Source organism: Brachycentrus maculatus, unplaced genomic scaffold (genome assembly GCF_059751285.1).
Source record: "Brachycentrus maculatus isolate JH-2025_06_01 unplaced genomic scaffold, ASM5975128v1 h1tg000005l, whole genome shotgun sequence".
Lineage (NCBI taxonomy): Eukaryota > Metazoa > Arthropoda > Insecta > Trichoptera > Brachycentridae > Brachycentrus > Brachycentrus maculatus.
In genome coordinates, this window is record NW_028280760.1 from 2,655,251 (window position 1) to 2,669,435 (window position 14,185).

The 14,185-nt window shown below is 34.3% G+C and overlaps 1 protein-coding gene across 4 annotated transcripts in view; it reads left to right on the forward strand.

Annotated features, from left to right (window-relative positions):
* The window catches only part of krz (beta-arrestin protein kurtz), a 183,957-nt gene that overhangs the window by 163,035 nt on the left and 6,737 nt on the right, over positions 1-14,185 (forward strand). For 2 of the 4 annotated variants that reach the window (XM_088257272.1, XM_088257280.1), the window contains exons 5-11: positions 3,998-4,040; positions 4,599-4,728; positions 5,612-5,672; positions 6,287-6,695; positions 7,848-7,983; positions 8,065-8,222; positions 10,868-11,011. In XM_088257272.1, coding sequence (XP_088113398.1) covers positions 4,663-4,728; positions 5,612-5,672; positions 6,287-6,695; positions 7,848-7,983; positions 8,065-8,222; positions 10,868-11,011 — 974 coding nt within the window. In that variant the 5' untranslated portion in view covers positions 3,998-4,040; positions 4,599-4,662. Of the gene's footprint in view, positions 1-3,997; positions 4,041-4,598; positions 4,729-5,611; positions 5,673-6,286; positions 6,696-7,847; positions 7,984-8,064; positions 8,223-8,928; positions 9,007-10,867; positions 11,012-12,889; positions 13,034-14,185 lie in introns of all 4 variants that reach the window. The other 2 variants (XM_088257297.1, XM_088257288.1) reach the window with 2 other exon arrangements.

Consider the following 14,185-nt stretch of genomic DNA (forward strand, 5'->3'; position numbering starts at 1 on the left):
ATAGATTTTTTTTAAATACAATTTTTATTGAAAAAATGAGATTTTCTTCGAAAGAAATGTTTAATTTTGAAAAGAAAAGAGTTATTGAAAGGTAAGGAGTAATTAAAAAAAAAATACATTGTCTAAAAAAAGTCAAATTTCAATAATATATTTTTTTATCGGAAGCATGACTGACCTCTAGTAATTCCTCCAGTAATTCGCGTTCTGAAATTGAGGTATATTATAACTTAAATGTTTATTTATTGAATGCAAAAAAAACCTACTTTACTGGGATTACTGAAAACTGAATGTTCAGGTACCGTTCGCGAGAACGTGTTCACGCACCTATATATTATTTATCGCTCTGAACACGTTTTCTTTTGTCGTTTTTTTTTCTTCGTTTGTTTCAGGAATAGGATTACGAGGAAACTTTGCCCGATAAAGTTAGGCGTTGTGTTGGTCTCTAGCGAATTCCGAACCTTAGTTCTTGTCTGTCCGTTCTCGATAATTCGAAATGTCAATCACCAGATAATGTGATCTCCTCTTCGCCGCCGGTCGAGGTGTTCCGACGTCATTAGATCTGCCACAATACTAAGTGGATCACAATACAGGCTGTCTAACATACTACATTATGAATAAGTCGCAATAATCCGTATAAACATCGTCAGGGTGCTTCTTTGCGACTTCAAGAGATCGTTCTAGATGATTCTAGAGATCATTCAAAACGAGAAATTAATTAATATTTCGGTTAGCGTCACAAATATAATCGAGACATTTAAAAAAAAGTAAAGCACCGGTATTCGCCGCGGGATATGAATTTCTGCAAAGAAAAATCAGAAACAGATATTAAACTTTGCAAAAAAACTATTGCGTCACGCGAAACATGTTTCATTAAAGCGCGTCATTGATAGATTCGGCTAATTCACAATACATAGAGGCTTTGCGCGTTATTCCTTTTTTTAATATAATTTTTCAAATGCAAATCTGTGATAAGTTTCATCGTTTTATAAGAAAACTTTTTTGCAATCTAGGCAGGTAGGTACTTTTACCAATGCTGACCTAAAAAATCTCCGTATTATAATTAAATAACTGATATTTAAAATACGTACCTACATAAACATACATTATACATAGGTGTTAACATACAAAAAACTGCGTAATTAGTTCATTTTTATTATCATTTACGTAGGCAATATTTATTTATACGAGTTGAACATATATTGTAGTCCGTCATCAAATAATTTATTTAACGCCATCCTTGACATGATCTTTTTTTTAAATTTCATAGTCCATTTATAAATATGTAATTATACAATGATGTATATTTTTCATAACTGAAAAAATTAAGAAATTATTATGAATATATATTTTGATGACCTTTGATTTTGATGTCCGTACATAGGCTGATAGGTCACCGCATGTGATTGCTGCAGTATAATTTTGATAACTCAATGCATACCAGTCCATTACTTTTATTTTGATCCAATTGGGATTCGAACCCGAGACCTTATTTATGCACATTATGATTATAACTTGGCATGATTAAGTTTTTCACATACTTGAAAGAGTGGTTAGGTCAGGAGTCGGAATTATCGGGTATGTTTGTCCGTCTTCGTAGTGTAATTAATGGTCAACACGCTCGGCTACCGTACTGGAGGTCCCGGGTTCAATTCCCAGGGGGATGAAATAAATATAAGTGATTTATTTCTCTCTTATATTTATTCAATATTACCCTGGACTGGGACCTGAAGCTGAGGGCTGATCACCTTTCCTTTATGTGTTAATGATCAAGATAACACTGTGTCAATTCGATGTAGTACCCTATGTGCTATTGGGTGCGGATAAGGGCTAGAAGAAGAGAAGATTTTTGAGGAGATGCATGAATGTGGTGTAAGCGAATATTGTTTGCAGACAGATTAGTGTAGCGTGTTATTCTCTCTGCCTACCCATGCGGAGAAGCGGCGTAATATTTAGTTTTCGTGTTTGTTTTATTTCAATATTATTTATTTATCTTTTATGTTGGTTAATTCCAGTAGTGATCGTGTCTTTGAGAACAGTGTCCGTCGATAAGTTGTAAGGGACAAAGTAGAAAGTGAATTAATTAAAGTCCAGGTGTAATTATTTTATTGTAAAACCTTTATACTGTAAATTATTATTGTATCTATTGTATGTAATGTATAAAATCTGATAATTGAAAAAACAAACAATAGTAAAAATTATTGTATTAACATGTAAGTATTTCGGCTCAACACAGGCCATGCCTAAAGAGCCGTAATACATATAATAAATAAAAAAAATGTATCTATGAAAAATTTAAAAAAAAAATAAATTATAGAAATTATTACCAAAACAATCATTAGACTAATAAGTTGGGAGTTTGGTGAAAGTTATCGGTCGGAACTGTTGATGGACAAACTTTTGATTGAAGGTGTTGGACCCTCCCTAATCGAATGGCGTCAGATTGAAGGCTTGTCAATAATTTAAGAGTTTAGCCGATCATATTGAACTTCCCTCTGATTATCCAGTCAGATTTCTATCTATGAGCGGTAAAATCTTTTTGAGTAATTATTTCAGACAATATTTTTCATTAGTGCAAGTTAGAGAATTAAATTAATAAAAAAAAAGTTTTTTTCCACCTGAGTCTATTATATTGTTACGACTAGTTTCGGAAGTTACAGATTCTTCCATTGACGGGTTGGAATATAAACAGTTTATATTCAAACCCGTAAATGGAAGCGTCTGTAGGTTCCGAAACTAGTCGTAACAATATTTACTCGAGTGGTAAAAATTATAATTTAATCATGTTTTACCGCAAAAAGAATGCTGAAAAAATAAATAGAGTTAGAGAATCATTTTGAATGTAAAACATCTGAAGTCACGGGCAGGCGAAGGTTGATTGACTATGGCTATTACAATTAGTAGTTAACCCATTAAATACGTATTTTAGATATTTTTATCTTTACTTCTTGATGTTTATTTCTATCGACTTTCGGATTTTAAACCGATCGTTAATCTTTATTATCAGGAAGTTAAAGTTACCGATTTTTTACTAAACGTTTTTTTTCACCAGATTGAAAAAAGTTTCGTGTTAACTTTTCTTTGGAATCTACTCCCAGAAATATAAAAAAAAGTGTGTATTACAATTGAAACTAAATTGATTTTTACTAATCACCCATCGTCAACTTCTGAGTACTTGTTAAATTATTTCGAAAAAGTTCAACATTTTAACGTAATGGCAAAAATCATTCGGGCCGTGTATTTCATTCAGAGTCGACAAACTTAGGGCGTTTGTCCACTACACGGGATTTCACCGTCCGGCAGTCCGGTTTTGAAAAATGAAAATGACTACGACAGTTTAGCGTGATCGAATTTACGCGCAACGTGTTCACGCACCGATCAAGAGCACCGATCCGAAGAAATATGGACGAAAACACAAGCCAATACAAGCCAATCGTCGTTTTAAAAGCTAACTGACGTGCCGGACGGTAAAATTACACGGAATTCCGGGTAGTGGACAAGCGCCCTTACCGAAAACGGCAAAAATCTACCGATCTACTAAAATCTACCAAATTTCAATTCTCGTGTACTGATTTTTGCTCCATCCAGTTAGAACACTGATTTCATTTTTTTTTTCATTAATTGATTCGGCAGTCAATATCTATCTATCCGTTTTTAATCTATAAGTTTTACTTGGTTTACCGAGTATTTTTTGTTGCTGTTTACAACAATGCTTGCCTTGAAGAAAGCTAAGTTTTGTCAACTTTCAATAAATTGCAAACATTAAAAAAACATATTTTTCTTGAAAACCATTATAAGATAGGTAATTAAATAATGTTTGGTAACTCAAGATATAATTGAAAAATTCATTCTAGTTTTTAATATTAGTTTTCATTTTATTACTAAGATTAATTAATTTTTAGTATTATAAAGTGTTAATGATGAAGAAAGACGTTAATTGATCTTGGTTTATGTTTTGTGGAACAAATTAATAACACTTGTATTTTTCTTTTTGTTTCAGAATCATATAGTGTTTCCTGATAACAGACACCTTGAAGTATCAGGTATGTCTTTTTTATTTAATATTAGTAACTTTACACATTCTTGTTTTTTTTTTAAATAAAGATATATATTTTATTTTTACTATTTACACAAATATTTCAACTTTATACTATTTCTGTGATCCTAAGCGGCTCATTATTAGAAATAGGTATCAAATTGTGGTAGAGTGGGTTCGAACCAAAAAACTCTGACTTAAGAGTCTGCGACACTAACCACGGGACCACAACTCGACACAGATTAGAAGTTAGAAGTGAATTAGATTAGAAGTGTTTATGTTGATTCTATAAAAAGCTTATTTTAACAAAAAGGGTCGTTTGGTTTAAAAATATTGTTTTGGTAACAGTTTTTCAGTATTTCAATTTGTTCTAGATAATTCATCAGTATTTCAATGTGTTCTAGATAATTCATAAGTATTTCAATCTGTTTTAGATAATTCAACCAACAATACAAATACAAATTGTTAATAGTTATCATGGTAATTTTTGACTTTGTCGAAAAATATGTTGCATATTTATATGTTTATATCAATCGACGTACCAATTGATATATTATTGTTCTAGCGTGGTGGCGGAGGGTCTGGGGGCGGGTGGGGGCGCGGAGGCGGCGCCCTCGGGCAGCCCAGACATGGATGATGCCAGCAGCAAGAGGCAGGCCACCAGGGTCTTCAAGAAGAGCTCCCCCAATGGAAAGGTAATCCTCTAAGCCACCTGTTATCTGCGAATCTCTACAAACCCTGATTGTAATCCCCTAGCGCATTGCAGCGTTGAAAATACAAACTGAACTTGTATTTTCATTGACGAGAACATCTGTAGTTCTCGAAACTAGTCGTGTTTACTCAAAAGTGGTCTTATACAACTGTTTTAATTTTATATTTAAATCGTGTGATTCCACAAAGTTAACGCCACTCAATAAATAATATGTGTCAAAATAATAAATATGGCTTAAGAATTATAGTTTTTTTTTTAATTTGTTTGTTATATTGTAAAAATCATCCTTATTTTTTTCCCATTGTCAATTAAAAATGCTCAATTGAATTTTGAGATCTGCTAATATCCTTCAGTGATCAATAACTGAATTAGTTCAATTTTCATATTCCATTTATTTTACTTACCATAATTTAAGTTAGATTATTTTTGTAATAGGAATATGGATTTGTTAAAATAAAAAAAGGCATAATACTACTGTTTGTGGATTATCACCATCTATATTGACATCTTTATTCTCATCTTTTCACCAAAATGCATAATTACAATATTTATACCTTTGTTTATTTAATATTAACCAACAAATACCCAAAAAATATATCGAGTGTTTGTTTATCTACTTTTGTTTGTTCATTCATTCCTATGTGTTTATTTTTCTTTAATTTCTGTTTGTTCAGGTTTTGTAAATTTCTCATATTATCTTGTATAGTTTATTTTATGTTTTCTATAACAAAAATTAACAAGCTTAAAAAGGCTACACTTTGATCTGTATTCTTTTCGGACTTGTATACTCAAATCTTTTCTTCTAAATACAGTAAACCCTATATTTAGTTTGGCATATTATACATTGGTTTGTATGTTTTTTTCAGATTACGGTGTATTTGGGCAAGAGGGATTTTGTGGATCACATAACACACGTGGACCCTATAGGTAAGACCCGAGAGGTGGGAGAATGCTCGATACATATTGAGTTTTGATCAGTTGTTAACCCTCTGTTATCCGAAGATGTAGTATTGTGACTTATTTGCCACCGAAAGAAGATCAAATATCTTCATCTCAGTGAATAGGCATCATGTGAATCGGATCTGTTACTATAAATGCCCTTATGTATGCTCGAATGGCAATCATCTCTTTCTTCCAGGACAACCTTTATGTTCATTCTTTCTTTCTGTCCGCCAGTGCTTCAACTTCTCCATTTCTCAATAGGTTATATATATTTTTTTTTTAAAGAGAAGTATTTGTGTTTTTTATTATTTACAAAAATACTTCAATTTCATATTATTTCTGTGAGCCTGAGCGGCTCATTATTAGAAATAAGTATCAAATTGTGGTAGAGGTAGAGACCACGGGACCACAACCCGACACGTGTTCCTTCCCTTACTATCATTTCAGTCATAATATACATATACATTTGTAACCAGATCAAAATTAAGATCACATTTTGCGGTCGTTGAATACCAGATGAACCTTCTTGCTATTATTCATGGACATTTGTTGCTGATTTGATACCGCAAAAGTTAATAATGCTCAATCTTCTTTTTAAGACGGTGTTGTTCTCATCGATCCGGAGTATGTGAAGGAGCGTAAAGTGTTCGGTCACGTGCTGGCAGCCTTTCGCTACGGGCGGGAGGACCTGGACGTGCTGGGGCTGACGTTCCGCAAGGACCTGTACCTGGCCGCCGAGCAGATATTCCCGGCGGCCAGCGGCGCGGGCGCTCCGGGCATAGGCGCAGGCGCGGCGGGGGGCGCGCGCCGCCCGCTCACGCGCCTGCAGGAGCGCCTCGTGCGCAAGCTCGGCCCCTGCGCCTTCCCATTCTACTTCGAGCTGCCGCCGCACTGCCCCGCCTCCGTGACGCTGCAGCCCGCGCCCGGCGACACGGGCAAGCCATGCGGGGTGGACTACGAGCTCAAGGCGTTTGTTGCCGACTCGCAGGATGATAAGCCTCACAAAAGGTTAGCGGAAGAATCAATTATCGCTCCAAGGCGTCACTAAGCACACGCTCTCCTGACAAACTGGTCTCATAGGTTCACTTCCCTAACCAACTAACTAGCCGCCTCTCCGCAGGGGTTGGCAAAATAGAACATTAATACAAAAATCAAAGGTATAACCTACTAAGCCTCTATATAAGAGGCTTGTTTGCAGGTAGGATAGTAATGATAAGGGAAGGTAGATGTGAAAAATACATCACAAACACCCAGACCAATTGAAAATGAATATTTCTTGAATTTATTTTGAACCCGCAACACCAGTTTCGCAGTTCGAGCGTTTACCCACTAAACCACATCGCCTGGCTCTCACTCTCACTTTGCAAACATTTTTTTCCTTTTCCATATTCATGCATCTCCTCATACCGATTATTCTGACTCCTGGCCCGACCACTTTAAAGTATTTGAAATACTTGTCCATGCCAAGTTTTCATCGGTCTGCCGTTGCTTCTATTTCATACTATATTTGTCTCATAATTTGTTTTACTGTTCTTTCTTCACTCATTTGATTCACATGCCCAAACCATCTCAACACTTCACAATATGTTAACTTCCCTCCAATTGAAAATAATTTTATTCTTCGGGCCATTGGATTCATTTTACATTTAGATTTCTATCTTTTTTTTATAATACCACAATAATAGATTAACCAAACATAGATTAACCACAAACTAAGTAAAACTATAATTGCAATCTTTTCTTGCGATCAAATTGATATGGATTTTGATAATCTTTCAAACATCGATTTTGACAAAATAAATAGGTGTTTTATTGATATCAAATTATTTTATAGGTATTATAGATAACTTAAAACGATGCTTACAAGTCCAAAATGTCCCTACAGTTTCTATATTTAAAATAATTTATTTAGCCGTTGAATTATAAGTGTGAACACGACATGATAAGCGTTCTTGAGGTAGTATTTTATGAAAATGGCGCTTTATAAAGTATTCGAAATTATAATTTTTATAGTAGACTGTAATTTGATGATCAAATTTGGTAAATTTCTTTTCTTGTTGTAGAATTTTACATCAAATTTAATATTTTTTTCCATTAAATTTTCGGTGTGGGACAACATAAAATAGTTCGCATTTACCAGCTTGAATATTTCCTTTGCAGAAACTCTGTGCGTCTGGCCATCAGAAAGATCATGTATGCGCCCAGTAAGCAGGGAGAACAACCGTCAGTCGAGGTGTCCAAGGAGTTTATGATGAGCCCTAATAAACTTTACCTAGAGGCTTCCCTTGACAAGGAGGTATTTTTTCTTCTCTAATTTATGTTGTATTTTTATATAGTTGTTTTATTTATTATTGTTTGTATATTTGAATTCTTTCAGTTGTATCATCACGGAGAGAATATAGCGGTGAATGTACATATAGCCAACAACAGCAATCGAACTGTGAAAAAGATCAAAGTTTCAGTGAGGCAGTTTGCCGACATATGTCTGTTCTCTACAGCGCAGTACAAATGCACTGTGGCTGAAGCCGAAAGCGAGTAAGTGTGACATACTTCCTACATCTTTTATATTTCAATAGTTTTGTTTTAGATTCTGACTCCATAGTCAATTTCACCAAAAAATCGTCCTAATCAAATAGGAGTTATAGAATTTTTAGGTATTGTTTTTCTTCTTTATTTTTTTCTATTTGGGGGTCATTATTGACCTACTGCTTGCTTATATTCCAATGCCTTCCAGATAATAAATACAATACTCTTCTGCAAAGGTACATAGAAGGCATAGCCATGTAGTCAGTATAGTCAAAATAAATAAATAAATCTTGAAAAATAATGTCTGGCCTCAATTAGTTTACTTTGAAATCTTTTATTTTCAATTGATATTTCAAAGATTTATCTCATATCGATGGTAAAAAATTAATAGTGTGTAAGTTTAAAAGTTTGTGAATTCTCATTGTTTAGAGACGGTTGTCATAAATTGATAAAAATCACGCAAACATTTAGTACTTATCACATCCTTTTTTTTCATCTTTCAATGTCCATTTTGTGTCCTGGGAAAATAATTTGCCCAAATCCTGTAGATTTAACATTTTAAAATTTAACAGTTTGACATTTTAAACTATTCAAATTAAATTATCTCATTTATGAAATAATTGAGATTATTTTGTTCATCTCTCCAGAGATTGGTTCCACCGCTTGAAGTGTGTAATGTTGTTTTATGACAGTTGTTTGATGTTGTGTGCGATAGGAGAATAGTGAGGCCAGGGAAAAGAAAATATAAAACTCCATTCCGCAAGTGGTTTGGGGAGTCTGGAGAGAAAGAAACGTGAGTCCAAACTGAATTTTAAGTTTGTTTGAGTCCATCTAACTCGCCAAACACCGCCACTCGCAAATATTTTCAATGGCAGATTTTTTGACATTTTCCTAGACATTTTTAAAAAGAGTATCAGTATGTACATCAACATAAGTGTTACACTTTCTTGTGTGTATATGTATTTATATTTTATTCAAATCATTAATTCATTTAATTTTTTTGCTATAAAGTTGTGTTTCGGAGCTTCATCATATATTTTAAATTACATATAAGTTATTACATTCAATCTTAGTTTTAATGATATTTTGCTGGTTTATCGGTCAACAAATTGTGTTTTCAAAATTCATAAAACAATTTATATTTTTACTATTTTTTTTATTTTTTATTCATAATCGTTTTTCTAACATCTCAATTAAGTTTCTTTTTTGAAATATTTAACCTTTTCACAATACCTTTAAAATGTCCTTTACTTAATACACAGTTTTTAATGCTTACAGATAAAATTTTAATGCTATCCTGGAATGTTCCCTTAAAATAAAAAATATTTAATCTCAGTATTATAATTTATTTTTTGGCTTTTTATAAATCTACCTATTTTATTGTATTTTTAGGCTACATGATATTTTTACTATTAATTTTTCAATAACACGTTTGTTGAAGGTAGGTATACTCGGAAGTAATCAAATAACATTTTATTAATGAGGATATAAAAATTGTCCCGATATCTGATATCTGGTACTGCTGTTGTTATATACTTCACTGAGGGTATATATTTAAGCATTATTTGTGTTAAATTATTTGTCTTAAATTTAAATTAAGCCTTATTACACATTATTCCCGTGTTGTACTTTACCTTATGGTAATTTAAGGGGAACAAAAATAAAAATTTCCCTCTGATTTTGTTTTGAATATTTTGATTTAACTAAAATATATACATTGTGCCTCCAAATACAGCAGAGGATACTCAGCGTATATCCCTGTATACCCTCGACTGCAGCACTGCTTTGGATGTATGAATCGAACAATTACAATGATTTGATTTACACTTCCAATAATTTATTTTTGTGCTGTTTGTTGTATATTTCTTATATTAATCCATACATGCATAAGTTTGTTTTTTTTTGTGTCTCCTGTACAATTACAGGCCAGTGATATGAACGCTGTCACATACACATATAGTGCAACACATACAAGGCAACAATCACCATACGTTTATATTATATTATCTTTAATCACCTTCCGTTATGCTGTAATTCGTGAAATGTAATGTTTTTTATTATCAATGTATTGGGCATTCAGTAAATTTCTTTCAGTGCGTGCTATCCATCTAAGATGTGCATTTTTTACTTGAATGTTATACACATGGGGATATTTGAGTACTTGTAGCATGGGGTGAGGCACTCCTCGGTCATATTCAGTTAAAAAAAAAGTAAGGCAACTGTGCAATAACTGACTTATGACATGATCTTAACTAAGACTTTTGACTCAACTAATTTCCGACGGGTGTTTTTTACGCCTGCAGACCGCTGGCGACGGTATTTGATAACTATGTACATATAATTTAGACCTTAACAAAGAGATTGGTGGATAGTATTCATATAAAAACATTAAATAATTCCTTATTTATTGACTTTTACATAAGGTCGGCGCTGAAGGTAAAACTACCCTTCCCGGCCTTAAGCATCAATCGACCAAATGGGTAGAAATACCTTTCCCGTCCTAAGTATGTTGGTTGAGAGAATTGATTTTTCATTGCAAGTTGTGTTGCACTATGTATGTATCCGCACCATGTTTGGACGAGAGATTGAATGCAGCGGCAGGGCGTGGTGTTCGCATGCACCGATACTAAGTGTTGAGCGTGTGTGGTTTGCAGCGTGGGGTGTCCCGTGGCGCCGGGCTTCACGCTCAGCAAGGTGTTCAGCGTGCGTCCGCTGCTGGCCGACAACAAGGACAAGCGCGGGCTGGCCCTGGACGGGCAGCTCAAGCACGAGGACACCAACCTCGCCTCGTCCACCGTGTGAGTGCCGCCGCTCGCGCACCGCCACCGCACGCACCCTCCCGCTAGCTCGCCCTCCAATCGCACCACAGTCAATACATCGCCGATCAAAAATTATATGCCATTTAGGAAATTTGAATGATAAAAAACTTTATATTTTGTATATTAAAAGCATTGATAACTTTGTAATAAAACACTCTCCTTACCATCAATCGTTCACTTTGTGTGATACCACTTTTATAAACGCTTATTCGTGACTACCGGTTTCGGAAAATCATTCCATCGTCAGGTCATTAAAATAAAATTATTACGATTTGACATTTGTATGAAAATAAAAATTTAAAAAAATCACCCCCTCCTCCCTGGGAATCGAACCTGGGACCTTCAGCATGGTAGCTAAATACACTAACCGAGACACCACGGAGGCGGAAGCAATGTTTAGTACCTACAAGTAAATATTTAGGATTGTATAATAATTTCATTAATTGATACGGCAGTCACTTCGTGGTCAAATTTGTGAGTGTTTTTGCCTACAATTTTAACTTATGAATTACGTGAAATTATAGTAACTTTAGGCATAAAGAGTAAATTCACTCACAGGTAGGCATAGGCTTACCTGTGAGTGGATAATATAAAAAGTTAAAGCCTAATACGTTGGGTAATTTAAAAAAAAATCATGGTAAAATCCATCCATTTTTAATTTAAGTTTTACTTAGTAAATTTAAAACAAAAACAAAATTTTAAACCTGGATGTTGGCATTAGTGTAAATTAGGTTTGCATTGATACTGTGTGGTGTCGCGAAGGCAATCTAGCCGGCGAGTGTGTGCGGGCGGAAGTATGGAGCGCTGCTGCAGAGCAGGTGGTGCAGTAGCCGGTAGCGGTGTCTTGTGTCCCCTCGCCACGATTCTATTCCTGTAGCTCCTGTAACAGTCTGACCGGTGTTGTGCATCTCTCCGCAGATCTTCCCGCTTCCACTCCAGTAATCTCACGTAGTTCACGGCCCGGCCGCACATTCCCGTCCATCCTCACGCTCGACTCTCAAATATTGGAAGATTATAGCTCTGCCACTATTTATCAAACATACTCGTTAGATATATTATTTTATTCGGTATTTATCTAATGGGCGTGTCATACTATCAATTATTACAGCTCCATATTTGAATTGATGTTGAATTGCACATTGCTGGTAACAGAAATCGACTCTTATTAAGATTGTTTTTGTTTATTCATTTGTTAAATTCTGATTTTAAAAAAAACTTATTAAAGACTCATATTATAGTATGTCAACTACATTTAATTTGCATTTTTGCTATTTTAGTTGTATGACTTTCGGTTAGAATAATTATTAAAAACCATTACTCGACATTAATAAAAAAAATGTTTATTCTTTTTTAATTTCATAAGAATATGTAAATCAAAAATGTTTGTTCTTTTTTAATTTCATAAGAATATATACATTTTTTTAATGTTTTTCGGGACAAAAACACACTGAATGGGACCGCAAAATTAGCGTTTTCACTGGGACAACATCATAAGTAGTAAATTAGAGCTCGGTTATGTGCAATGTTGTTACGCTTAAAGCAGTCAGTCATGGAAAATTATAACTAATCTGTAAAACTTTAGCGTATTGTGAATCGGTGTTATTTTTATGACTGACAGTGTTCAGCGTATCTACATTATTCTTAAAGTAGCAATAGTCATCCGCAACGTACAAATATCAGAGCTAATTTATAGTATTACATCTGTGAGAATAGTTGCGAGTCGAGGGGAGGTGTGCGGTAATGCGTAGTCAGGCGCCCCGTGCCCCGATTGGTTTCTCTAATACCTGTAGTCACTAAAGTATCTGCTTGTTTCTTTTTTGGTTTGGTTTGCGTTGTTGCTCGGTGGTGGTGAAACAGGGAGGGGTGTCCCATCAGCCCGGGCTTCACATTGAGCAAAATATTCATAGTGACCCCCCTGCTGGCCAACAACAAGGACAAGTGGGGCCTTGCCCTGGACGGCCAGCTCAAGCACGAGGACACCAACCTCGCCTCCAGCACCTTGTAAGTTGGGACCGCTCTTGCCCGCGCCCGCCACCGTCCATCCGACCGCATGCGCCGCATCTTCATCCATATATATCAAACCCGTCCTTGGCTAGCAGCCAAATGTCACGCTCTTTTTGTAACATTTTTCAGTCACTTGAAATTTTCATCGCTAATAAAATAATGATATATTTAAATTGAAGACATCATAAACAATATTGTCACTCATGTTTCCCTTCAAATATTTTTTATAAATAAACTGGCTGTTGTCTTTTAGTATTTCAAAGAGTCTTCAAATGTATATTTAATATTTGTAGCAGAATTTTTTGATATTTTATTAAAGTCAAAGATTTCAAAGCAAACAAAGCTTCTTCCTCGAGACTAATTAATACTAAAACTATGTATATAATAAATAATTCAAATATTTAATGGTTACCAGGGCATGGGTAGGAAAATTCAACTATAAATCTATTTATTGTTTTGATAGGCAGTTACAGAGGAAGGAATCAGGGATGGTCAACAAGTGGAAAATAACATTTTTAGATAAATCATTTGATTAGGTATTTGTTAATGGTAAATAATTCTTGTTTTTTTCTTTTTCCTAAATAATCTAATTTTAACCCTTTGTTGCATGTGTATAATACATTTAGACCTTACCAAACCTATGCTAACTACAAATTATTTTTTTTTGTCGTAAGATAGATAGTTTTTTGTATCAATTAGTCTTGAAGAAGAATGCTTCGAAACCAGTCTACATTTAAAGTCATGGTCTTATACTACCTTAATGGAATGTTGTACCGATTTTTCCACGAGGGAAACCTTTTTCGAAATGATAATTAAGTCCTGTATCAATTTGTGGTTTAGAAAGTGGTGAGCTTAAATATGTATTTTCATTCATGGTTCAATTCCACACATTTTTTTATGAGGCCACGTTGAAAAGTATTATAATATAGTATTATTATTTCAATTTCTGATTCATAAGATGGTATAATTTATTTTGTTTATATCCTAATACATCTCTTTTCAAAAATATACTTTTTATTCTCATGCTTTATATGTGTACACATATATTCATATCTCTTCTTATTCATCATTTCACATTTTATCTTCATTTACTTTTGCAATATCATTCAGATATATTTTTTAATTACTCTTAAGTTTGTTAGCAAAATT